We start from the raw sequence: 25,707 nt of genomic DNA, 5'->3' as shown, positions 1-25,707 counted from the left end.
GATGCAGGACTCGATCCCAGGACCCTGAGATCATGACCTGAGCCGAAGGCAGCGGCTTAACCCACTGAGCCACCCCAGGCGCCCCATGAGTAGTGATGTTCTGAAGAGAACTGTTGAGCTCCCCCACGTAATCGGTGGTGGCTTCTCTTGAGGACAAAGAGCCTGGGAGCGAATGAAGCCAGGGGCCAGCAGGCGGTGGGATGAAGAGTCAGAGGTGTGGAGTCTCATGGGGTTGGAGAGGGCACTTTGAAGTTCATCTAGACCAACTCTGTGTCCCGTCCCTGTCTATGGCCCTCCATGCCAGGGTACTCATTACTTCACGAAACCCCCATCCCATCAGGATTTTGCAAAGCGCTGACTGCAAAACTCCTCCCCCATTTTGAGCTTGAAGTTCATCTTCTTCCCCAGCCCTCACACTGCTGGAATTGAAGAGGGGAAGCAGAGGAATCCCTCAGCGCAGTGTGGGGGCCAGGGGCAGACTGGCCTCTGAGCCCAGGAGGTGTGCTATGGTCCTCACCTCGGAGGAGGCTACCAAGGAGAGCCAAGATGGCTGCCGGAGAAAACTGAAGTTAGATGCCTGAAGCCTTTCCTGCTTCAAGTGTGTGAGGAGCTTGAATTTGTGGCAGAAAATCAAAATGACTGAAACAGACCAGCTCCGTATATGGAAAAGGTGAAATGCAGCTTCCCGCTTACCAGCCATAGGGCTGCGGGGTCTGATGGGAGCCACGGCAGGAATGCCAGCTGAAGTTTTAACCCAGGCCCTTCCATAGGGAGATGGAAATCCCTGATGTTCACATCGTGCCTATTTTGGGAAACTTTCCAGGCCTGAGGGTTTTGCCGGCTTGGAAGAGCACTGAACTGAGAGCCAGGCTCTGCCCCATGAACCCTGTGACCTTGGGCCAGTCACTTCCTCCCTCTGGCTCCGTTTCTTCTGCTTTAACCTGTGTTGCGTGTGGCCCTTCAGAACGGACGTGGGCATCTTCGCCCTGCGGTTGCTGAATGCTGTCATGCTCAGTGTCCCTGGTTGCATGGAGGGGACAATCACCCGCCTGATGCCTTTTCTGGTCTCCTTTAGCCTATGGCAGAAAGGCTGGAAACCTGTGTGCCTTTTGCCCCTGACTACGGCCTGGCTCATTCCCAGTGCGCTTGGCAATGGTGGGTGTAGAGCAGTACTTCAGCTCCCGGAGAGAACGCCGAGAGGCCTCTGGTGTCCTGGCCCAAGGAGACTCTCCTGCCCCAGGTCAGGCTCTGGGGTGGATGTCCCAGAAGGTGGGGTTTCTCAAGCCCGGGCCGATGTCCTACTGCCCGTCAGATGTCGTTCCTGCACCTTCCGGGGCCGTGGTGGCGAGTGGGCCCATCTCATCTTGTGGTTGTCAGACACCCACCCCTGCCACCTGCCAGATCTCTTACCTAGAACTGTCCAGCCCCTTCCAGGTCCACGTCTGTGTCCCTGGCTTGGGGCTCAGGAAGCCTCCCCTCGGGGGTGCTCCCTGGTTCTTTGTGCCTTTGCTCCGTGGTCTCTCGGCAGGAGCACCTGTGCATCCCAGAGGAAGCAGGTGCCCTGCTTGGTGCCCAGCGCCAGGGGCAGGGGCTGTGTTAAGTCTCCCCGGGTGGCCCTCTAGTCCGGCTCTCATGGACCAAATGGAGCGTGTCAGTGCAGAGCTGGAGCACTGACCACGGGTCTGCCGGGAGAGCTTTCTGCTCTGCGTGTTCTTTGTTCTTTCTGATTGAGGTGGAACTTAGATTAATACACACAACTCACCGGAATGTTCTCCGCACGAGTATCCCAAAAGCTGCCTGTGTCCCCGCCCACTGCTCTCTTTCCTCTGTTGCCGCCCAGCCGGTTCTCTTCTCGCTGGGTCTCCTTCCGTACTTGGCTGTGCTTCATCTGCCTGGCATTTCCCTTCTTCCTGCGACTCCTCTCAATGTGGATGTTCCCGGGAGCCCGTCTCTGGTTTCCTTTTCCCTGGGGTGACTTCTCCCAACCCCCCCCAACCTGTGCTAATGACTCCCAGACCTTGGTTCTCCCCATAGCGCCCATTCCTGAGTGCACACGAGCCTTCCAGGTACCTGCCAACATCACCGCCGCTCGGTGGCCCACTGGCACGGCTAGAGTGCCACTGGGACGTCCTCCGGGCACCAGCACCACTAGCTCTGTTGCCTCCGGGCTCTGTCACTGCAGAATGGGGGTGCTGGCCGGAGGCTTAACCTGGGCCACCGTAAGTGCTCAGGAGAGGTTCACCTGCTGGTTCCCCCCCTTCAGGAACAGGACAGCTTCAAAACCTCCAAGGCAGGAACTCTCCTGGTTCTCATCTCACAGTTGGAGAAGCAAGACCCAGAGAAGCTAAGCTACCCGCCCAAGTTCGCAGGGCTGCAAGTGGCAAAGCTGAGACCTGAAGCCAGGTCGTCTGACCCCAAGGTCGGGTGCTAACGTGCACCACGTCGCTGCCCACCGCCCCCCTCCAACCTGGCCCCAGGGGCTCCGTTCCCTTAATGGTCCTGCTCCCAGGTTGGGATCCACATAGAATCCGAGCTGGACTTTCCAACTTGGAATTTTCCTGCATCTCTTCCCTCCTCCAGCCCGCTGGCATTTTGAGGACATGGTTTGCCCCTGTGGGCCCCTATTCCCCATGTCTCTTCTCACTCCCAGGTCGGGTCAGAGAAAGTCTGCTTCTTCGGGGACTATAATTGTGCCCCCAGGACTTACGTGACCCACTTTAGTTTTTGGAGACCTTGAGCTGTCAGAGGTGTTGGCAGTAATGGGCATCTTTATCCGAAAAGTGAAGGGCACGTCTTTTTCCCCAGGGCCTGTCCAGCATCTGGGGGGATTTGGGGAGAGCAGACAGCATCCCCCTCAGCTGACCCTCCCGCCTAGGTGCTGAGAGCGCCCTGGGCTCCCCTGACTTCGGACTGCCCCCAGCTTCCTGATCGGCCGCCAGTAAAATACTCTGATCTCAGTATTTCAGAGTATGAAGTGCTCTGCCCCTGAGGGCAGCTCTTCCCGTCCTATGGGGCAGGGGAAATTGGGCACGATGCGAGTGTACCCCGCTCGGCCTCAGTCTCCTCATCTGTAAAATGGGAATATTGTACCTATCTGACATGGCTGAGCATGAATGAAATTCAGTGTGGCAGGCAGTAGAAACTCGAGGAAGGGAAGCTTTCCTTCCTTTCCCCTGACATACACCCCCACCTGCGGGCCCAGGGCCTTTGTGATCTCTTCCCCAGACACTTGGTCCCACGAGCTGGGGCTGACTGTTAGGAGGGAACAGAGCCCTGGGTTGGGTGCCAGGAAATCAGGGTTCCAGTTCACAGTGAGGTTTTGGGTACGTTGATCTCTGAGCCTCAGAGGTCTCCTGTCACTGGGGAGAATCCCATCTGCTCCACCTCTGAGAAAACCTGAGTGTGTTGTCTTGCCCCGAGCTGCTTGAGGATGGGGCTGAGTTTTCTTCATTCATATTCCCGAAACTTGGCCCTGACATGACCTTCAAGGTTGGATGAGGCGGGCAACCTCTGCCTGGTCCCTCATTAAGGAGGGAAGGAATTTTCACGCCCTTCCTCGGCCTGTGTCTCTCTTGAGGTCTGGACCGTGTGGTGCTGCCTTTCCTGAGGGAGAAGCCCGAGGGAACAGCCTGCTGGAGGCTGTCTGTGTCTGTCCCTGCTGAGCCGTCCAGGGAAGCAGGCCTGCCTCTCCTAGACCAAGGACGGCTCAGGCCCTAGGCTGCGGAGGTCTGGCCTTGACAGCATGCCTTAAGCCTTGGAGTCTCTCCCCTCCCGTCCGAAGCAGGGAGCCTGCTGGTGTGGCTGCCGGAGGGGAGGGTGCTGTGCCCTGTGACACCCCCCCTTCTCCGTTCCCTGCCTGTCAAGCCCAGCAGCCAGGCTGCTCCAGGGTGCAGGGCCAGTGCTGGCAGGAAATGCGGAGGCCAACAAGACACCTCCCACCTCACAGCCTCATGCAGGGACTGTGACACAGGAGTGGCGCAGTCTCCCCGAGGACAAGGCGGGGCTAGGGGGAGAGTCCCTGACTCTCAGCCAGGGCTGCTGACTCCTTTTGGGGACACTAGCCCTAACCTGGGGCCCATGGTCAGCTCGGACGCTGCCAGCCCCTCTGGGGAGTGGTGAGGAAGGGCAAGGCATGGGCACTCGGGCCACTCCGTGGCCGTGCCTCGTGGCTGATTTTGTCCTCATGGGGCCCTGCTGGGACAGGCACTTCGCCCGGTCTCTGCTGGGGCCTGAGCCCTGCTCCCAGAGGTGCCCCACTGCTAGGCTCCCGGTCCTACCCAGAGGTCAAGGTCTCCAAGCATCTCGGAAGGTCACGAGATCACCCAGGGAGGTGCAGAGGCACTTTCCAGAGAGTGGAAGGAAGCGGGGAGACACCAGGTCCCCCCATGCCTCCGTCGGGTCCCGTACCTCAGGCCACCTGAGGAAGCAGAGGAGCCCCTCGCCTGGGGACCAGTGAGAGGTGACAGGATTGCTGCAGTGGCGCTGGGGGCCTGTTGTCTCCCCCACCCCCAGGGCTCTGTGGTATTGCAAGGTGCCCCACGCTGGGGTCTGTCCCGCTTGCCATCCAAGTACAGGGTCTTCCCATGTCACCCCAAGTCCTGGACAAGGGTGTGGTCTGGGACTCCCCAATTTTCTGTTCCTAGGGCTTCTCACACTCCTGTATGTGGCTGCGTGACCCACACATTTACTCGCTTGTTCACGTAATGTGTTCCCAGTGCCGTGCACACGTGTTAGCACAGTGGCACATGATGTCACATACAGAGCCTCGCCGGTACCTCGGCCCTTCACTGTCCCGGTCCTTCAGTGGCTGCTGTCGCTTGGCTGGGCTGGGCCTGAGGGGTGCCAAGCCTCCCTTGTCTCCCAGCGGCTGCCAGCACACGCCACGGAGCCGCAGTTCTGCTCCGTCACTCGGCTAATGGGGCCTTCCACCATTCGCCCACCTCCTCCTCTCTGGGCTGTGAGCGTTGAGTGGGGCCTAGGAATCCGTGAACCTGAGCAGGGCTGGGGGGCCTCATCCATGCCCCCCCCCACGTGGAAATGGAGATGGGGCCGGCTGGCTGCAGCCTCCTGGCAGACAGTGGGGGCACCACCGGGGTCCCTATCAGCCAGGCCGCCGGGGGGGAGGCTCCTGGGGTCTCTCACTTCCTCCTCAGAGCCACCTAGGGCCCCTGTCACCTTGCTACGGCTTCCTGCTCCTGCCTGCCCCTTCTTTCCCCAACCACCCACACTACCCTCCCCACACACGCATCACACACTCACGTTCACACGCTCGCCCCCTCCGACACGCTCATAAACTCATCCCACACACCGGCCCGCACCGCCACACGCACACACTCAAACTCAAAGACCTTTGCTTGCAGCCCAGCCTCTAACCCCCGGTCCCTTAGCGGGGCAGCGCTGAGCGGAGCTGGTGTGTTCAAAGCTCAGTAACGTTTAGTCAGGAAGAAGATGCATCAATTTTTAACGGTTTTTAGCTCAAAATGAAGATGTGCATTTGGCGTGCAGGGTAATGGGGCCGTGCTGGGGAGTGCAGGGCCGCTCACGTGGCAGAGCAGGGAGCCCATGGACTGGCGTCAGGTAATCACTACTAAGCCATCGGGTTCCTCTTCTGAAACCAGTACTAACCCATGTGCTACAGGAAGCGGCTATCCTGGGTACCCTTGACAAGGGCACAGCCCCCTCTCTGCCCCGTACACTGAGGCTCCGTGACCTTTGGGGGTCAGCCCTCTGCACCCCCACTGCACCAGGCAGCCTGGGAGGCATGCGTCCTCAAGCTGCCATGTATCCCCACTTGGTCAGGGTCCCCCAGCCTTCCTAGCCCGTTCCCAAGCATCCTGATACCCAGCCCTTGGAAACCCTTTCCTCCGCCCCAGGAGAGCTGCCTGTGGGTCTGGGAGACATTGTCGGGTGCCAGGCAGCAGGGCTCTGGACCAAGATCCAGGATTCTGAGTCTTGGGAGAAGGGGGAGGGAAAGCAGCAGGTCCAGGGGTAGAGGGACCCTTTAGACTGGTGGCACGGGAGCCCCCATCGGCTGCTCTGCACAGGCCAGCGGCTGGCGGGCAGCCTGGGGAGGTGACTCAGCAGCTTCTCAGAGCCTTCTTGCTCTGAGGGAGTCAGGGCCCTGGCCCCTCTCCCTACCGCCCAGGGGGTGGGTGGGCGCTCCTCCCTCCTGGTTCCAGCTGTGGTCCTGGCTGGGGTGGCAGAGGGACGCAGGTCCCCGGGGCCTGGCCGGACTAGGGCATCCCTGACCCCACCCTCCACAGTCCCCCTGCACCCTGCTTTCCTGTGGGCTGCTGGGGGTGGAGCAGGGGCGACAAAGAGCGGGGAGTCGAGGACACGACTGCTCCTGCCGCTCTGTGCTCTGCCTTGCTGCTTGTGTGAGGTGAGAACTCACATCCCTTGGGGGGCAGTTTCCTCACTTTTCAGACAAGGGGTCTGGACTGCGTTGTCTGCTGGGTTTCCTTAGTTCTGTGATGAAGAGTAGCCGCGCCTCAAGTCTAGGTCCAGGGACAGACGCCCTGCGCCAGGTGTGCGGCCTTCCCCTTTGGCACCATCGGGCAGCCGAGCAGGGATGGTTAATTTAGCAAGGTGCCAGGGAAGGCTCCGGGGGGGACTCAGTCCCGCTCATCACCCCCATCTGCCCTGGGCCTCTCCTCAGGTGGCCTAGGATTTGCTGACCTCAGCCTAGATGCAAAAGAAGGGAAAGGAGTGTGGAGTGTTGCAGCAGGAGGGATTGAAGTTAGACCCTGGGAAGGACTTTCTCGCTCCCTGGGACCTTGTGGTGGGTCCACAGCAGGCTCTGCTTCTATAGAGAAGCCATGGCGACCTTGCTGCCAAGTTGCGGGACGTGTGGCCTGTCCCAAGCCTCGCTACACAAGGAACTCGCAGAGATGGCTCATGGGTTTCCAAAATGAGCTAAAAAAGTAATTCGTTGAAACTTTATCTTCTGCTTCCCTGGACCAAATGAGGGATTGGAGCATTGGTTCAAAAAAATAAGAAAGTAACTTATCCTGAAGTATTGATCTTTTTAGCCTGCCCGGCTTTGGTGAGAGGCAGCTTGCTGGTTGTGCGTTTCCATCTCGTTATGATGGTTTCTGCAAGTACAACCTGACGAGACATTAAATAAGTTGTATCCAGTTAGCGCCCCATGATCTGGACCTGAGTGTGGTAATCCACAGGGGTGCAGAGTCCCCAGATCATTCTGAAGAGGTTTGAGGTGGCAGTTGGTGAGTGTGTGTGTGCGTGCGTGAACATGCACGCTCCTGTGCTTTGGGTGCGAGGTGGGGATCAAATGTACTCAGCTTTGATGTGGGGTCAGAGTCTGATTTTGAAGGGAATCTCATCAGGGAGGACACCGTGGGGGTCCAGGGGGCCTGTTGGAGAAGCGTGTGGGGCCCTAGAGCTGCTGATGCTTTCTAGGGCAGAGGAGAAGCAGGGGCAGGGAGCAGGGTGGGTTCTGGGTAGGGGAGGCAGGGGAGGTCTCAGTGACCCCCAAGCTGGGTGATTCCTGGGTCAGCTACACAAGCCCCTTCCTTTGTGCCCGTCTTTTGCAAGGCTGGGGACTGGGCTCTTGGTTCTGGAAGCCTCCCCGGGGCTGGGGAGGGGATAGGCAGATTTACCTGTGTGCTTCAAAACCCCGGCACCATAGCAGGGTGCACAGCGATCTATCTGCCAACTACTCCTTCCCAACTCCCCTCCCCTGAAGCAGTGACAACACATGTCACCAACTCCCTCTGCATCTTTCCAGAAGCAGTCTCTGAATATATAAGCCCATATCTACATGTCTCCTCCCCCCCCACCACCGATATTATGCTTACCCTCGTGCATATTCATTCTTTGATTAACATTCTCTTGAGGTCGCTCCATATCTGCACCCACAGATTGAAGCCCTGGGGCAGATTAACCTCCCTCTTGAATCTGGTGACCATGAGCTGAGCAAAGACCCTAAAAGCAGAGCACTGGGGAACTTCTGTGGGTGTGGAGGGGGTGCGAGGCTGGCTCAAGCCACCTTCTGCCTCTCGTCTGACCCCCTTCCATCCTGTCGGACAGGTTGTGGTCAAGGGCATCTTAGATAACAGGGATCTCGGAGAGCCTCTGGCTCATGAGGGGGATCACCTCCAGGGGCCTGTTGTTTCTGCTTGCTGGGAAGGCTCTCTGGAGAAGGGGGTAGCCCTCCTTGTCTTGCTGTACCCCAGGGCTCTCTGTTCATATGCCCTGCTTAGCCCCCATGGGCTAGCCTGTTTCCTCCCCTGCTCCAGGGCACTTCCTCATGTAGATGGGTAAGATAAGGAATAAGTCAATCAGGTTGTCACTGGCTCCCCTACACTGCCCCCCTACCCCGCCGCCCCCCAGCACCAGTGTCTGCTCATCCTGCAGAGGGGCCCAGAGGCAGCAAGCTAGTGCTCAGAGATCCCAGCGTGGTTCTGAGTGTGCAAGGACTCTTAGAACACCTGTACCACCTCACCTGGCCCTGCCCACCCAAGCCTGCCTCCTCTCTGCTTTTCTCCGGGAGAGTGCAGGGATGGTGGAGGAGGGGAAGCTGGGGACGAAGTATGTGCAGGTGGAGAGGGCTCACTGAGTGGTGACTGCAGTGCAGCCCAGAGGCCCAACTGACTACCCCTGAGGAGGGAAGCCAAGGCCAGAGTGCTGAGGACTCAGACCGTCACAGGAGCCAAGTGGCCATCCTGGACAGACAGACAGACAGACGGATGGCAACCAGTGGGCTGGGGGTAGAAGTGAATACCTGCGGGGTTCTCCATCCACCCAGCTACCTAGCTCATCTCCACCCCTGCTCCTGGGGCTTCTTTTCCCACTGTTGGAGACTCCCCTGTCCTGAGCTTCCGCTGCGCCCCTTCCCCCGATGCCACCCCGGGGTGGGGGGGATAGGAGTGGTAGAGCAGGAGGAGCCTCAGGCAGACTTGGGCTCCAGTCATGATGCTGACTGTGGGGCAGGCACTTAGCTGAGCGGAATTTGCTGTATCTCTGATGGCCGAGCCCTCCCAGGCGGATTCATGGAGAACAAGACTGGAGACCTGACTACTTAGTCCTTCCTGCCTGCCTTTCCTCCAGCAGCCTGCAGAGGGCGCTGTCGCAGAGCCTTCAAGGCTTATTTGACTTCAGGCACTGGTCTTGAACTTGAACTTCCCCTGACAAGCCTCTCTGAAGTCTTAGAACCTTAGTTACCACAGTGTGGCCCCTGAGTTCCTGTGTCACGGTGATCCAGGGCGCTTGCGGCTGCTTAGGGGTTCCAGGGTCACACTTCCACCCCGCAGAGCCAGGCCTTGAGGGCGCGGGCGGTGTGGGTCTGCATAAGCTTCCCAGGGTCTCCCCAGGAATGAGACTCTCCCTCATCCCTTCCTCTCTGTCTGCTCCTGGCTGGGTCTCCTGGGGATCCCCCTTGCCCCCCCATTGTCAGACCTTGACCCAGACCCTGCAGGCCCAGAGCGGGCGCCTCCACCCAGCCCCCAGCCCATCTCCCAGCTGTCCCGGTGTTGGTGTCACAGCACCCTACAGCCCTCCCTGCCTGATGGTGCCATTTCATGCTTTCCCGCTCTGGCAGTTCTCACCAGACACAGGAGTTCACTCCGTCGTGGGAGCCCCTGGAGCCTCTAATCATTTATCATCCTCAACACTTGCAGCTGGCTGCCTTCCCCAGGACTGCAGCCTGAGCCACGGGGGAGGCCACGGCAGCTATAAATCCCTGAGGATTGGACTTTTCCTCTTTTTCTGTGCTTGTCTCTGCCTCTGCTCAGACCCTGGAAGCCTAGAGTGGGGAAGAGCCCTGGAGACGAAGGAGGTGGCTCTGCTGGGAGGGAAGGAGCACTGGTTGGGGCTCCAGAAGATTCTGCTCCCAGCACTGCCAGCAGCATGGGCTGTGTGCCCTTGGACAAGTCACTTCACCTCTCTGGGCCTCTGTTTTCCACAGGACTGTTGGGAACTGGCACGCAGTCTTCAACCCCTTGTTTCCTTAGCTTCTGGTGGAATAAGTAGGGAAGAAAACACTGACCCCCTAGGCTTACCCAAGAGGGAACATAAAACCTCGTAGTTTTTAGAAATGCATACGTGCTCTAGAAATGGTTGGTGATGTCACAAACATTCACAGCTGGGTGAGTTCTAGGAGGCACTTCGGACATGAAAGGCATGGGACTCATCCATTCCTGACAGATGGTTGGGAGGGCCTACTGTGTGCTAGTCAGACATCCCTGTATTCATAAATCTTCAAGTCTGGGGAGTGGAGACACAGATAAAATGATAAAATACAGCACATGTCAGTTGATGATAAGTGCTATAGAGAAAAAAAGTGGGGGGAGGAAGTGCCAGTGGCTGGTGGGGTTTGCACTTTCAAAAACGGTCATCACTGATGACCTCACTGAGCTAAAGACGTAGCCATGTGGAAACCTGCAGGGAACAGTGTTTCAGGCTGAGGGAACAGTAGGTGCCAAGGCTCTGAGCTAAGATGTGCTTGGCATGCATGAAGATCTGGAAGGAGGCCAGCGAGGCAGAAGGAGGGGAGAACCAAGGGCACGGGCTCTGTGTGCAGGGCCAGGATGCTGTTGGGAGGATGGGGTACTTTGAGGGGGAATGAGCCACTGTAAGCATTTTGTTTTTGTAACAGGATCCCTCTGCCTGCTGGGCTGACAAACTAGAGATGGACAAGAGGGAAAGTAGGGAGCCTACCATCCTCCTTGTCCTGACATAAAGGCCCCCTGAGGGGTCCTTGGTGGCTCAGTTGATTGAGCATCAGCCTTCAGCTCAGGTCATGATCCCAGGGTCTTGGGATGGAACCCCGAGTGGAGGGGGAGGATTATGCGGGGAGAGAAAGAAAGAAAAAACCCTGGAAGAGCAAGCCTGGGAGGGCTCTGGGGCAGGGCAGAAGGACAGAGAGGCCTGGAGCCTCTAGAGGGCACCGTGGGATTATGGGGTGGTGGGGAGAGGGCTTGGGAGAGTGAGATCAGAGTCAGTGAGTCACTTCAGAGGGAGTGACTCTAGAGGGGAAATGGAAATGCAGCCCAAAGAGCAGCCTTGGAAAGAGGAGAAGCACTTGTCAGTGTTCTGGGCAGGCGCAGGGCCCTGGAAAGCGCTCGCACCAGCCCATTTAATCCTAGCCGAGACTAAAGGCAAGAGGAACGCCATCTGTTTGACAGTGAAGCCATCTCATGCTCAGAGAGGTCAAAGAAACCAGCCAGGGTCAGACAGCTCATCTGGGAATGTGCTCGACTCCATGGCAGGGGCCTGGCTGCCAAGGGAGAGGAAGGGTGGGCAGCCCCCAGAACTGTGCACACCCCCACTTACCTGTCTTGTCGCACACACGCACAAATGCGTGCACACCCACTGAACCCAGCCAGGGGACTACTGGAGCAGTCGGATGGAGTCTTTAACATGCTTCTGGAAAGAGCCCCGCCAGCAGAGTCAGGCAGTGGTGCTCCCCGTGTCCGGGGAAGGATGGGCTCCGGTGTCATCTGTGAGATGACATAACGTGCCCAGTGATCTAAGAGTCTGTGTCCTGCTCACTCAGTGTTCCAGTCACGTATCAGATGTTTACTGAATGCCTGTGTTATGTCAGATGCTATGGTTTCTGCGAGGGCACGGTCAGCAAAGTTTCTCTTAAAGGACCAGAGAGTAGAGACTGTAGGCTTTTCGGGCCACCCAGGCTCTGTCCCAGCCACTCGGCTCTGTCGTGGTGCGGAAAACAGCCAGAGGGATTGTGTGAACAGATGAGTGTGGCCGTATTCCAATAAAACTTTATTTACAAAGATTAGGCAGTGGGCTTCGTGTGACCCGTGGGCCAGAGTTTACCAAACCCTGCCCCAGAGCTACAGGAGTGAGCAAAACTAGCGTGGTCTCTGCTTAAATAGTTACAGGCCACGTAAGGGCTGGGAGAGTGAGGACGCACAGCAGGCCTTGATCTGGTGCGGGTGGCGGCAGGAGCCGTGGGCATGGTCTGGGAAAGCTTTCTGGAGGAGGTGCCATCTGAGCTGGGCTGAGAGGGCTGTGCAGGCCTTAGCTCTGTGAAGTTGGGGAGTGGGGGCACAGCGGGTGCAAAGGCCCTGTAGAGTGTGTGTGTGTGTGTGTGTGTGTGTGTCGGGGGGCGGTGCATGTGTATTACAGGAAACAGCAGAGGGCAGGTGTGGTTGGTGTTAGAGACTGGGGAGGGGAAGAGGAGATGAAGTGGATACAGAACAGGACGGCCTCGTAGGCCACGTTTGGGATGGCGGCTTGTGTCCCTGGGATGGCTTTTTTTTTTTTTTTTAAAGATTTTATTTATTTATTTGACAGGCAGAGATCGCAAGTAGGCAGAGAGGCAGGCAGAGGGAGAAGAGGAAGTAAGTTCCCCACGGAGCAGAGAGCCTGATGTGGGGCTCGATCCCAGGACCCTGGGATCATGACCTGAGCCGAAGTCAGAGGCTTTAACCCACTGAGCCACCCAGGCGCCCCTCTGGGATGGCTTTTGACCATAGTGATGTAGTCAGAGTCATGTTTTATGAAGGTTGCTTCGGTGGCACCTGCAGCACTGATTGGAGGTGAGCAAGAGGAAATACAGGGGATGGAGGGTCTGTGTCAATGGCTGGACCTCTGGGCCTCGGAGCTCAGAAGTAAGGTGGGTTGTGACAGCCGTTGGAATGGGACTGTGGTCACCTGGGGGGACCCTAGGCCTGAAAAAAGAAGGCTCGAGGGCAAACCTTGAGGCACCGGATGGAAGCTGGAAGCTGAATTAGGATGAAAATCAGGGAGTGGTGGGGGTGAACACGAGGGAGGTCAAGTATGACCAAAAGAAAGGTTCTGCTGGGCTCAGCGACCTTGCGGTCATCTGTGGCTAGGCAGAGGGCCACATCAGTGGGTGATGGGGCAGAAGCCGTGGAGGGGGCGCTGAAGGGAGGGGGGCGAGGAAACAGAGACCCTGTGGTAGGTGTGACCCTGAGGGGAGGGGGAGACTGAGGCATCTGAATGAGGAGGGGCAGGGAGGGTCTTCATTGCTTGGTTGGTGGTATTTTATTTTATTTTATTTTATTTATTTAAAAATTTTTTTTAAAGATTTTATTTATTTATTTATTTGACAGACAGAGATCACAAGTAGGCAGAGAGGCAGGCAGAGACAGAAAGGGAAGCAGGCTCCTTGCTGAGCAGAGAGCCTGATGCGGGGCTCGATCCCACAACCCTGGGATCACGACCTGAGCCGAAGGCAGAGGCTTTAACCCACTGAGCCACCCAGGCACCTGGTTGGTGGTATTTTAAAATGGGAAAAATCCAGCACACGGAACCCCTTCTTTTTCTTCTCTTTTCTTCTTTTCTTTAATTCCTTCCTTCTTTTTTCTTCCTTCTTTTTTCTTCCTTCCTTCCTTCCTCCCTTTCTTTTCTTTCTTTCTTTCAGGATTTATTCAGTTAGGATTGAGAGAGAGCGAGCAAGTTAGCAGGGGGTAGGCGGAAGGAGAGACTCCCCAGCGGGGCCCGACCCAGGGCTCCGTCTCACAACCCTCAGATCATTTCTGCCCCTGAGCAGAAATCAAGAGTTGAATGCTTAACTGACTGAGCCACCCAGGCGCCCCAGAGAGGGAAATTTTCTTATCCCCAGCCTTGCCCTGTTCCCATTTTTGTTTTGTCTTGTTTGTTTCTGTTATTTGCACTTTGTATTTGTTTTGTGTCCCTCACCAACTGCCAGCTGCTACCAATACAGTGGTGGCTCAAGTGACAACATCCACTGTTCTAAAATAATTCCTGAGCCTACAAATAACTTTTCTTACTAGTGTATCCTCTACCATTGAAGAGGTTGCATGGTCCAGAGGAAAGTAGGATTGGGCAGGCATTGGGAGACCTGGTGACCAGTCCCGGTAGGCTATGAAGCAACTACATCTGAATGAACTGGTTGAGCAGGAAAGGTCGGGCTAAGGAAGACCACAGATCAAGACGGTGTCCTGAGGTCAGAGGGGTCGCCTCCAACCGAGATGGAGGGCCTGGTCTTCGATAGGAGGAAAATACTCAGCTGAAACAGGTCATCATGAGGAGAGGGTGGGTGGCTTGGCCTCTGGTGGGGCATTCTCAGATTTCTTTCAGTGGCTTCTAATAATAACGGGCCAGGTGTTGGGGCCACGGAAATAGAAGGGTCACGTGGCTGTGTCCATTGCGAAGGGAGGCGGAGTGAGTTGATGGGGCCTGTGTGCGAAGGTTTCCATGTTGAGCATCCAGGGGGCGCCCGGCTGCCTTCCTGCGGCTGCTCACCCACCGTGCTCCATGGTCTGGGGGGCAGCCGAGAGGACGACCTTGATAGGGCGGGTCTTAGCTCCGACTGCCATAACAAAATACCATAAACCAGGAGGCTTATCCATGACAGAACTTTTTCACAGCTCGAAGGCTGGGACGTCTGAGATTGGGGTTCCAGCACCGCTGGGTTCCGGTGATGGCTCTCCTGCAGGCTGCAGACCACAGACGTCTGGCTCCCCACCTGGTGAAAGGAGCCGGCTAGCTCTGGCCTCTGCTTCTCCCGCCCTAACCCCATCCCAGAGGCTCCACCCGATCACCTAAATGCCTCCCAGACCCTGCCTCCTAACGTCATGATGTTGAGCTCGACATCTCAGCATAGGAGTTTGGGGGGCAGGGACACAACAAAAACTCAGCCCTCCTGGGGGAGGGGATTTCTCCAGGTGGTGTTTAGCCTGGCGGATGTTGAAAAGGCAGAGATGGGGAGGGTATGTAGGGAATTAGGGAGAAAGTTATTGGCGTGCTGGACCACTCTGGGAGATGAAGACAGGAGGGACTGAAGGTGCCTCAGGGAGGTCCAGGAGCTTTCTGGAGGGAAAGGCAGGCTAGGCGGGGGGAAAGTAAGTGTGAAAGCTGTGAGTCGGGTTGGTGAGCCTGTGACCTGCAGCCAGAAGACCACTGGGGCAGGAACTGAGGGGCTGAGAGCAGGGGAGTTAGGAAATGCTCCAGGGAGCCAGCCAGGGGCCAGAGGCCAGGCCAAGCAGAGATTTAATCTAAGTGTGATGAGAGGCCATTGGAGGGTTTTCAAACACGTGGCTGGCTGCTGCGTGATTAGACTGAGCAGAGGAGAGCGGGGAGCTTCCAGACAGGTGGCTACCGTGGGACTCCAGGTGGAGAGGTGGGAAGTGGCCGGACTTGGAAACCACTGCGAGTGGAGCTGACGAGTTTGCGCACCCCCTGTGTGGGTGACGGCAGGTGAGGAGCTCAGGATAACTCTAGAAAGTGATGCATCTAGAAAGTAGCGCTTTTTAGATGTGTAGCTGAGCAGGTGGGCCCTAAATCCACCCCATCCGTCTCCGCGCGCCTGCCCCTGCCCCTGCCTTGTGTCAAGAGCCATCTTCTCCAGCATCTCCGTTATTCCCTTGCTTAGCTGGGCAGTTTTGTTCTCATGCTTTTTGGCCAGAAGTGGATTTAAAAGGGCATTCCAGGCTCCGGGCCCCGGAGAAGCCACTGCTCTGTGCTGCGGCCTTATTAACAGCCCCCACGTAAGCCGCTGTTGTTACTCCCCTGTGGGGATTGCCCAAGAACACTGGAGAGTCTTTCATGGGAACTTGGGGATGACATGACATCCATTATTGGCTGTTTTAAACTCTTTCCCCTTCCCTCTGGAGTCAGGGTGCCTTCTAGGCTTTTACTCACTGGCACCAGAGTGCAGTTTTCAAAATGTAAATTTGTACACATTACCTGCATCCTTATAACCCTCTGACAGCTTCCCATTACTCTTTGGGTGAAGACGAAGTCTTTGCTGTGGCCTGTGATGGTCTGTGCCTGGGTCTCCCCGGCCTGCTCTTCCAGCCCCATCTTGACTCAGGCTCCCTCCACTCTGGTTTTCCTTCAGGTTCTGCACTCAGCACACTGCTTCCTGCCTCCGGGCCTTTGCACATGCTGTCCTGTCTGTTCAGGCTGCTCCTTCCTGTCCCCCTCATTTGGATATTTCCCACTATCCTCAGATCTTGGTCAGTTCCTTGGGAAAGCATTTTTTCTCTCCCAGATTAAGCCAGATGTACCCCATTATAAACTCATACCACCAAGTATCACTCCTTTGTGGCATTTCTCAGAATTACACTTTTATTTTCACTTAGAATGAATGAATGAATGGTTCTCACATTTGTCCTCTCTAGTGCATCCCCTGTGTTCCTACTCTGGTCTGGATCCACATCGTCTCTGTCTGGTCTGTGGAACTAACCCTATGCTGGCCCTCAGCCCCAGCCTCACTTCCTCCAGTGCCTGTGGAGCTGTCTTCCCAAAGCCCCACTTTTAACAGAGCAGGTCACTCCTCTGCCTTAAACGAATGCCACCAGAGTAATATTTTTACCAGCAAAAACCTGGAAACCGTCTAAATGTCTAATAGTGCAACGGTTAAGCAAATACGAGGCTTCCACGGAATGGGGTACTGTCTAGTTATTTAATAATAAAGGAAGATGTTAATGACAAGAGAAAAGATTGGGGGCGCCTGAGTGTCTCAGTCTGTTAAACATCTAATAACTCTTCATTTTGACTTAGGTCATGATCTCAGGGTCCTGGGATCAAGCTTCACATCAGGCTCTGAGTTCGGGGGGGAGTTCGCTTTTCTCTCTCTCTGCCCCTTCCCCCACTTGCCTGTGCATGTGCTCTTTTTCTCTCTAAGATAAATAAATACATCTTTTTTTTTTTTTTAAAGAGAAAAGGCTTATGATAAAATTATATATTAAAAAAAGCAAAATGGGGCACTTGGGTGGTTAAGTGGGTTAAGCCTCTGTCTTGAGCTCAGGTCATGAACTCAGGGTCCTAGGATTGAGCCCCACATCGGGCTCTCTGCTCGGCGGGGGGGCCTGCTTCCCCCTTTCTCTCTGCCTGCCTCTCCGCCTACTTGTGATCTCTCTCTCTCTGTCAAATAAATAAATAAAAATCTTTTAAAAAGTCAGGGTCATGAAAAAAATAAAAATTTTAAAAATTTAAAAAGCAAAATGCGGAATTACACATAGTATGGTCTCAACAAGTCAAACGCACCCAGAAAAACTTACAAAATGCTGCAAAATGTAAACCTGAGTTGTCTCTGGGTGATAAAATTTTGGGAAGCTTCTCTTTCAGTCTCTTGCCCTCTGTTTTCTAGAGATTTTGATGTAGACTGAGGGCAGGGATGGTGACAGCAGGAATTTGAGAGGAACGAGCAGGAATCTAGGCAGAACGAGGTCATGGAAGAAGTTAAGGAGAAGACAGGCTCAAGAAGAAGTCTTCCATAGCATAACCTTGCCTCCTTCCTAGCGTTGTGTGTTTGGGTTTAAATGAGATATATGAAAGAGATAAGGTTTACAGGCTTTGGAGTCAGGCCCTCCGATTCATACATCAGTCTCAGAACTTACCAGCTAAGTGACCTTGGGAAAACTGGCTGAGCTCTCCGAACCTCCATTTCCACATCAGTTAAATGGGAATAATAATCAAACATTAGGCTATTGGGTCATGATCCTGGAGTCCTGGGATTGAGTTCCACATCAGGCTCCCTGCTCAGTGGGGAGTCTGCTCCTGCCTTGGCTCCTGTCCCTGCCCCACTCCTCCCCCGGCTTGTGTTCTTTCTTACTCTCTCTCTCTCAAATAAATAAATAAAATAAAAATCTTTAAAAGAATTGGGGCACCTGGGTGGCTCAGTCGGTTAAGTGGCTGCCTTTGGCTCAGGTCATGGTCCTGGAGTTCCAGGATTGAGTCCCATATAGGGCTCCCTCTCAGCTGGGGGACTGCTTCTCTCTCTGCTCCTCCCCCTGGCTTGTGTTCTCTTTCCCTCTCTGTTTCTCAAATAAATAAATAGAGCAAAAATTATTTAAAAAAAATTAGGCAATTGTTTGGATTAGTTGAGGTCATGCATGGAACTACTTTGCACCATGCCTGACTCATATACATCGTAACTTTATGATGACAATTATTGTTGTTGTTTTACCATAGTTATTAATATTATAGGAAATATCTTTGAATTATAAGGAATTATTTGAATAGTCTCACTTTTTTTTAAAAAAGATTTTGTTTATTTGACAGACAGAGATCACAAGTAGACAGAGAGGCAGGCAGAGAGAGAGAGAGGGAAGCAGGCTTCCTGCTGAGCAGAGAGCCCGATCCCTGGCTCTCGGGACTTGAGGGGACTCGATCCCAGGACCCTGAGATCATGACCTGAGCCGAAGGCAGCGGCTTAACCCACTGAGCCACCCAGGCGCCCAAATAGTCTCACTTTTGAAAGAATTTTTCCAGTCCTTTGGGTAGAGCTTTCTGTACTCAGAAATGACCCCTGGGACATTCATCTGCTCCTGTTCCCCTCTCGTCTGCAGTAATCTCCTCTGCCACCATGAGGAACATCTTCAAGAGGAACCAGGAGCCCATTGTGGCTCCTGCCACTACCACCGCTACAATATCAACTGGGCTCTTAGACAACTCTACCAAGAGCGGGGGCGCTGGGGAGAGTAAGGAGGACATGTTTGCCACGATAAAGGACAAATTCTTCAATGAGATCCAGAAGATCCCCTGTGAGTGTCCCAGGGGGCTGAGAGGGTGGGGTGAGGCTAGGGTTAGTGAAAGGCCTTATGGGCAGGGCAGGGTGGGGAAGAGTGGGGAGTGCCAGTGGGATGAGATTGGCTGCATGTTTGGATTTCAGGATGGGTTATTTGGGGAGTCCCTTCAGGAGTGGGGGAGAGTGTGGTCTGGCACTAATAAAGGGAAAAAGGGTTTTATATGCCCCAGTCTTAAGGTTTAGAAAATTATCAAAATTTGAAACCAAAGGAAGATGAAAAATCACAAGACAGAAGTTATAATTGAGGTTTTCCAGTCATATTCTGAAACTACGTTAGTGTGAAAGACAGAAAATACCTCCCCTCCTCTCCCATTGCTTTCTGAATTCTTGGCAAAGGCTATATAGGATCACCAGAGCTGAAGGGGAGCAGCCCCACCCGTGGGAGATGGTGCTTCAGGACCACGGAGAGCAGCCCAGGGCCCACGAGTTCTGCCAAGTTGAACCTTCTAGGTCCTAAAGGAGCTTGGCCTGCTGGCTCTGGGTCAGCCGTCTCAAGACTGGGCATTGGCAGTGGGTTGGAGGGGCTCTTTCTATACTTGGTCCAGTAAGGACCATCCCATTCTCTCCACTATAAGCCAGTTTTCCATAGATCAAAGGAGTCAAAACTCAACAGAGCCAGTGGGAAGACAGCTCCACAACCAGAGTTGATGTTCTTCCTCATATACACCTGGCTGCTGTCTCTCAGGGACCTATACCACAAGGGTAGTAGGCTAAGGAGAGAGGAGGGTATTAATGAAAAGACACGCAAAAAGGATATGCAACTTCTATGTCAATCACTCGTGAGTGTGTGGTTCACAAAGGTGGAGTGTGGGCATTGGAGTTCTTAGTCTCCACCCCTTCTAGCCAGTGCTCTGGGATCTGGGGCTGTATGGCAGAGCGCTGCTGACTTTGGGGTCTTCTCTGTGCGGACAGTACCACCCTGGGCACTGATCGCCATTGCCGTGGTCGCGGGCCTCTTGCTTCTCACCTGCTGCTTCTGTATCTGCAAGAAGTGCTGCTGTAAGAAGAAGAAGAACAAGAAGGAGAAAGGCAAAGGCATGAAGAACGCCATGAACATGAAGGACATGAAAGGGGGTCAGGTAGGACAAGGCAGGGGCGGGAGGACCGGAAAGGGGCCCAGGCCGGCCATTCCAGGTTCTAGAAGGTGACGCGAAGGCTTCTGGGCTCTATAGCCCAAACAGCTCCCCTTCTTAGAACTCCACATGCCCCCCACCTTCGTGCCTGTTGGCTACATCTCAAGTGAACTGTTGTCTACCCATCAGCTAGTGGGAAGCCCCCTTCCCACATGTTAGCACGACTCATCCTTGAAAACACAGAGGATGAGAACAATATATGGGTGCCCAACGAGGCTATGGGACAAAATGTTGGAAAGAGAAACCCCAGCCTGCCAAGAAACCACCATTGGAGTGACCCTGTGTTTTCCTGCCCGAAGAGACTAGAGGACAAAGTCTTGCTGGAGGCCTCTGCTAGGGATAGGTGGGGGACCGAAGGAGGTAAAAGAATGGTCACGAGGCACCAAGACAGGGCCAAGTGGAATCCATCTCTCACATAATAATTTGGCTTATTTACCCCTATTTTTTAAATGTTCATTGGCCCGGAAAGGTCCTTTGATAAACTCTTGTTTCTCCTTTTGAGTTTACAAAGGCCCCTGTGTGCTTCACTTTTGCTCATTTGTTCTGGGAGTGATGAGGGGAAATCTCTTGCTCAAGGAATCAATATGGAGGGTGGAAGGAAGGTCTTGATCTCAAGAAGTCAGCCAGAGATTTAAGCCTTTGAGGGCTTGTGTGTGCTCGTATACTCCTGCCTGTATGCGTGTGTGTGTGTGTGTGTGTGTGTGCGCGCGCGCGCACGGCGCTTGCCCAAAGGAAGCCTGCAGTTTACAGTTGAGGGGGGTAGGCAAGACTCCAAGAATGATCTGGATGTAGCCCACCCAGTCTGCTCTCACCAGGTGCTTGTGACTTCAGGGGCTGGTCTGAGCTATAGGATTTTCTCTTACATCCTTTTTTCCTTCCCTTCTCACCTCTGTGGACTCTCCATACTCCTGAATGCCCGGACTGTGCTCCTGGTAAGTCTTGCCCTGGGGGGGGGGGGGCGGGCCGGGGGAACCCCCCCCCCCCCACCCTACCCCCACCTCAAGAAGCCCTAGAGCATTGGCATGGTGCCTGGGCTCACAGGACTGTGTCTTGCAGGGAGGGGGGCACACCCAAACCAGAGCCACATCTTCCAGACACAGGCTGGGGTCCTGACGGGCTGCCTGGGGGCTTTGAGGGGTTGTGCAGAAGCAAGTCCCCCAGGGCAGTGCCACATTCCCACTCCTTGCTCCACACCCAGCTCCGAGTCAGGGTCTGCATGGAGGGGCTGGCTTCCCGCTGGCCCTGCACTGGCCAGGCTCTGTTCTCTCTCCTCTTAACTCGCCCATCCTCTTGCCCAGCCCCCACAGGATGATGACGACGCAGAGACTGGCCTGACTGAGGGAGAGGGTGAAGGAGAGGAAGAGAAAGAGCCAGAGAATCTGGGCAAACTGCAGTTTTCCCTGGATTATGATTTCCAGGCCAACCAGGTATGAGGACCTGGCTGGAGGGTAAAGTGGGGGCTGGAGCAGAGGGCTGGGATGTGGGTGGGAAGGGGATAGAAACAGCTCCACACTCCCACACACCTCACTCCCGCCTCGGCCCATAGGCATTGCTCCTTTTCATGGAGTGGGGTGGGCTGGAAATCACAGGCATGTACCCCAAGACTGCCTTGGCCACCACTGTGCTCTGGAGAAGGTTCCCTGGCTCGGATGGGCTCTGCCGTGAACTTGGCCTACCAACCTTGGGTAAATCAGTTAACCTCTCAGCTCCGGCATCCACCGATGTCATGCCAAGTTCTTGGGGTGGGAGACCGGTCTTCCTCTCTAGCACCACCCTGTTCCCGCCTCCACAGCCGCCCAGCACTGAAGAAGGGTTGGTGCGTGCTGGGTCCGGGACAGCGTCTGGTGTTGGAGCAGTCCCGAGACGCAGGGCCCCTCTCATTCTCTCCACAGCTCACCGTCGGCGTTCTGCAGGCTGCCGAATTGCCCGCCCTGGACATGGGAGGCACCTCAGACCCTTATGTCAAAGTCTTCCTTCTTCCAGACAAGAAGAAGAAATATGAGACCAAAGTCCATCGGAAGACCCTGAACCCTGCCTTCAATGAAACTTTCACCTTCAAGGTGATGCGATCAGAAAGTTCCCTCCCTGATCCCAATTCCATTTCAGTCCTTTCTTTCATCCTTGGCTGCGGCTAAGGCCCTGGAATGAGCTCAGGCTGGAGCAGTGGCAGGTTGGACTGTGGGCTTATGGGTGAGGTCACTACTCAGGCTCCTGTAGGACGGTGATATCCCACCTTCCCACACACACTCGTCTCCCCTAGACCCCGAAGTCGTCTCTGTCTCTGCAAACTTGCGGGGAGTCCCGTGGGTTAGGGGGAGTAGAGCTCAGACCCAGGGTCCCGCCCACAGCAGCCCCTGGAGGTGTGTGAGTTGCTTTGACCCCTCTCTGATCCTGCTTGTGCCCTCCAGGTGCCATACCAGGAGCTAGGAGGCAAAACCCTGGTGATGGCCATCTACGACTTTGACCGCTTCTCCAAACACGACATCATCGGAGAGGTAAAGGTGCCTATGAACACCGTGGACCTTGGCCAGCCCATCGAGGAGTGGAGAGACCTGCAGGGCGGGGAGAAGGAGGAGGTGAGAGGAGAGACCGGATGGAAGATGAATGTGGCTGCCCACCTGGGTTGCCACCTACTGGCACGACAGGGAGAGGGCGGCCTTAGGGTGGGTGGGCTGGGTTAGGATCCCAGCTCTGCAGCCAGAGCTGTGTGACCCTGGGTACGTCACTTAATCTCTTTAGACCTGGCTTCTCTCCTGTAGTCTGTCTTTACAGGTAAGAATTACCTATTTCTGTAATGCCCCTGGCACCCAGTAGACATCTGGCATCTAGTAGGTGCTCAAGTAAAGGAGAACACCATTGTTATTTTACTCCTAAGGTTCTGCTATCATTAGGGCCAGGGGGTTCCTGACTTTGTGCCTCAGTTTACCCACAGGGAAAGCCCACGTTTATTATAGAAGTTTCTCAGCATGGGGGCTTGCCCTCCCAGCAACTGCTGTGGCACTCAGTCACTTACCCAACATTTATTAAACACCTGTGTGCCATATACTGTGCCAAACATTCCATTTTAGCCACTGCTCCTTCCAAGCATCTGTCCTTTGTCTCGGCCAAGCCCCTGCTCTGTGCCCAGTGCAGTACTGGTAATGGGGGGTAGGTGAGAAGAGACACTTACGACACCCTTCCTTCCCTTGGGGCTCACGCTGGGTGAAGGCAGGCCCAGCACACCTGAGCTGAGAGCGAAGAGGTCAGAATTGGCCCGAGTGGCCCCATCTCTGAGCACCTCGTCTCTGAGCAGCTTGACTCTGGCCTGGTGTTGGCAGAGCTTTTAGGACCCACCAGCGCTAGGCTCTCCCCCTACCCGCAGTGCTAAATTGTTGTGGACTTTGGAACTTTCACTGGTCACAAGGAACCCCCACTTACCTATGTGAAAGCATTCTGGGGACAGTCACCCAAGAAAAGGGATGCAAAGTGCTTGGAAGTCCGCAGATCCCTCTTCAGGCAGAATGGTTGACCCTGAGTGGCCTCAAAGACAGAGGAATCAGGGAGGAAGACTTCTGAGACAGTTTCCCAGTGTCCTTGGAAATAAACCCTTTCCAGTGTACCACACCCACTCCTTCCCACCTCCCCTAGGCTTGGGGTAGGAGCCGGGCCACACCCCACACCCTGAGTCTATGATCACCCGCAGCCTGTGCTCTGCTTCTCTCACTCTGGAGGCCATGGCTCCTGCAGTGCCACTCTCAGAGGCTTTGTTGAACTGGAGCAGGAGGCCAGGAGACCTCAAAGATCACAGATATGGGGATGGGGACTGGGGACCGAGAGAGCTGGGGAGGACCACTGTCTCGCCAGTCTCAGCAAAAGGGGGGTGAATGGCGGGATGGTTGAGAGATCCTGAGTCCCGCTCTTGCCCCTGGACAGCCAGAGAAGCTGGGCGACATCTGCACCTCCCTGCGCTATGTGCCCACAGCCGGGAAACTCACTGTCTGCATCTTGGAGGCCAAGAACCTGAAGAAGATGGACGTGGGCGGCCTTTCAGGTACATGCAGGGCCTCTGGCTGCCATTGGGTGGCAGCAGCGAGCCGGTCACGGCCCAGAGCCCTCCGTTCCTGCACTGGTTCCAGGAACTCTTTCCTGTACCCGGACCCAGAGGCTGGCTGAGCAGCTGTGGGTCCTGGGGCTGGACCATGGAACAGGAGACGCCTGGCTTTCCCTCCTTTCTTCAAGGGTGCCCTGCCCCCACTCTGAGATGCCAGGCAGTATGGGCTGTGGAGGAAATGATCGGAGTCTTATCTCCCGGATGAGTTAATGGCTTCTCCCAGGGATGTGTAGGAAGCGGATGGGTTGCAGGCCATATCTTGCGTCTCTGTCCTATCACCAACCATCTGGGACACTTCTCCAGGGGAGGCTCTGCCGGCTCTACCTTGGAAGGGGACTGCGGGGTGGGGAGCACTCGGAGTGGAGCTGGCCCATGGCATGGGGTCTGCTGGGACTGGGGAGCATGCTGTCTCTGTCGTGCCTTGCAGGGAATCAGGCTTGGCGGCTGGTCCCCTACTCTGTAACCGACCAGCCGTGAGACCAGGGACACGTCATTTCCCTTCTGTGGGCCTCAGTTTCTCATCTGCAAGGTCTGGAGGGTTGGATTGAATCGGGGATGGCAGATGTGTGTGGTGCCTGTGGCATGCCTCCCCGTCCCCTGCCCAGGACAGAGAGCAGCACATGACCACTTTACTCCTTCCGGAAGAAGCCTTAGTCTCAGGAATGGCCCACATCCAGTGCTCCAGGCAGCCACAACCAGTCAGCCCGCGCTGGTCCTCCCAGTTCAGCCTTCTTGTCGTCCCTGAACTAGACACTCACTCTGCTTCCTTGGGACTCAGCCACCTGTGCCTCCGGGCTTGCTGGGCGCCTGGCCCTGGCCTGGGGATGCTCTGGGCAAGGGCATTTGGTGGGAGGGTGGGGGACTGAGGGGGCCTCTCCGGGGCCGCGGTTCTCCCTGCGCAGATCCCTACGTGAAGATCCACCTGATGCAGAACGGCAAGAGGCTCAAGAAGAAGAAGACGACAGTGAAGAAGAAGACGCTGAACCCCTACTTCAACGAGTCCTTCAGCTTTGAGATCCCCTTTGAGCAGATTCAGGTGCTCGCGTTTCCGGGCGCGGGGGCCCAGGCGGGTGGGGGCGGCAGAGGTGCCCTCGAGGGGCGTGAGGGAGCTCCCCCGCAGCCCTGGAGCCGCCTCGATCTGCGGGGAGGGCTCTGGCTCTCACGGTGCCGTCCTGGGGTCTCCTTCCCAGGCCTCCTTCCAGAGTGTTTCAGAGATGAACACGAACAACTCAAAACAATTCTACCAGTCATTCCTTTAGAACCAGGGGGCACCCGAGTATGCGATGGGCCGGTGAGGTTGAGCTGCCGAGGAGGTGGGCGGCAGCCTCCTCCTGGCCCGGCCACATCCCGCCTTGGTCATCCTTCCCGCACTTCTGCTGCTGCCTAGGTCTGCTCCCAGCTCCCCCCACTGCCCCCTTCCTCTCCCCTCTTTTCCTCCATCCTTCCCTTCTCTGATCTCTCCTTCCTGCCTCCTACCAGCAAGCTCGCTAAGTGAGAGACCTGGGCATCATCTCAGACCCTCTGTCCTTTTTCTTTCCTTCCTCATTTATCCAACATACTTCGCTGAGCATTCCCTAAGTGCCAGGAACTCATGAGATGCCGGAGAAACACAGGTGTAGAAGACACAGTCCTCACTGTCGAGGACCTCACAGTCGGGAGGGACCGCAGGAACAGGCCACTGAGATCCAGGGAGATGGGGCTTCAGTGTGTGTGACCGCAGAGCACGGTGAACAGCTCAGCTGAGGCTCCCCAGAGCAAGTTTGGTCCTAAAGGATGAGCCTGAGATGGGGGAGGGGTGGAAGGGCTGGGGGCAGGGGTGGCCAGGCCAGAGGAAGGCACTGATTGTCCCCTCAGTCAGTCCGACTGACCACCAAGTCCTCTTGATTCTCTCCCCTCAACGCCTCCAGTCTGGCCTCTGCTTCCGTTCCCACTGCCCCCACCTTGGTTCAGGCATTCACGATCCCACCCCCCCCAACCCT

General features: G+C 55.6%; 1 protein-coding gene across 4 annotated transcripts in view; it reads left to right on the top strand.

Moving 5' to 3' along the window:
* The window catches only part of SYT2 (synaptotagmin 2), a 108,097-nt gene that overhangs the window by 76,074 nt on the left and 6,316 nt on the right, over positions 1-25,707 (top strand). For all 4 annotated transcript variants that reach the window (XM_059413116.1, XM_059413115.1, XM_059413117.1 and 1 more), the window contains 7 exons: positions 18,267-18,461; positions 19,418-19,584; positions 20,946-21,065; positions 21,531-21,698; positions 22,047-22,214; positions 23,551-23,668; positions 24,631-24,764. In XM_059413116.1, coding sequence (XP_059269099.1) covers positions 18,284-18,461; positions 19,418-19,584; positions 20,946-21,065; positions 21,531-21,698; positions 22,047-22,214; positions 23,551-23,668; positions 24,631-24,764 — 1,053 coding nt within the window. In that variant the 5' untranslated portion in view covers positions 18,267-18,283. The remainder of the gene's footprint in view (positions 1-18,266; positions 18,462-19,417; positions 19,585-20,945; positions 21,066-21,530; positions 21,699-22,046; positions 22,215-23,550; positions 23,669-24,630; positions 24,765-25,707) is intronic.

The sequence above is a fragment of the Mustela nigripes genome, chromosome 10 (assembly GCF_022355385.1).
Source record: "Mustela nigripes isolate SB6536 chromosome 10, MUSNIG.SB6536, whole genome shotgun sequence".
NCBI classification, from domain to species: Eukaryota; Metazoa; Chordata; class Mammalia; order Carnivora; family Mustelidae; genus Mustela; species Mustela nigripes.
This window is presented reverse-complemented; position numbering and strand designations above follow the sequence as displayed.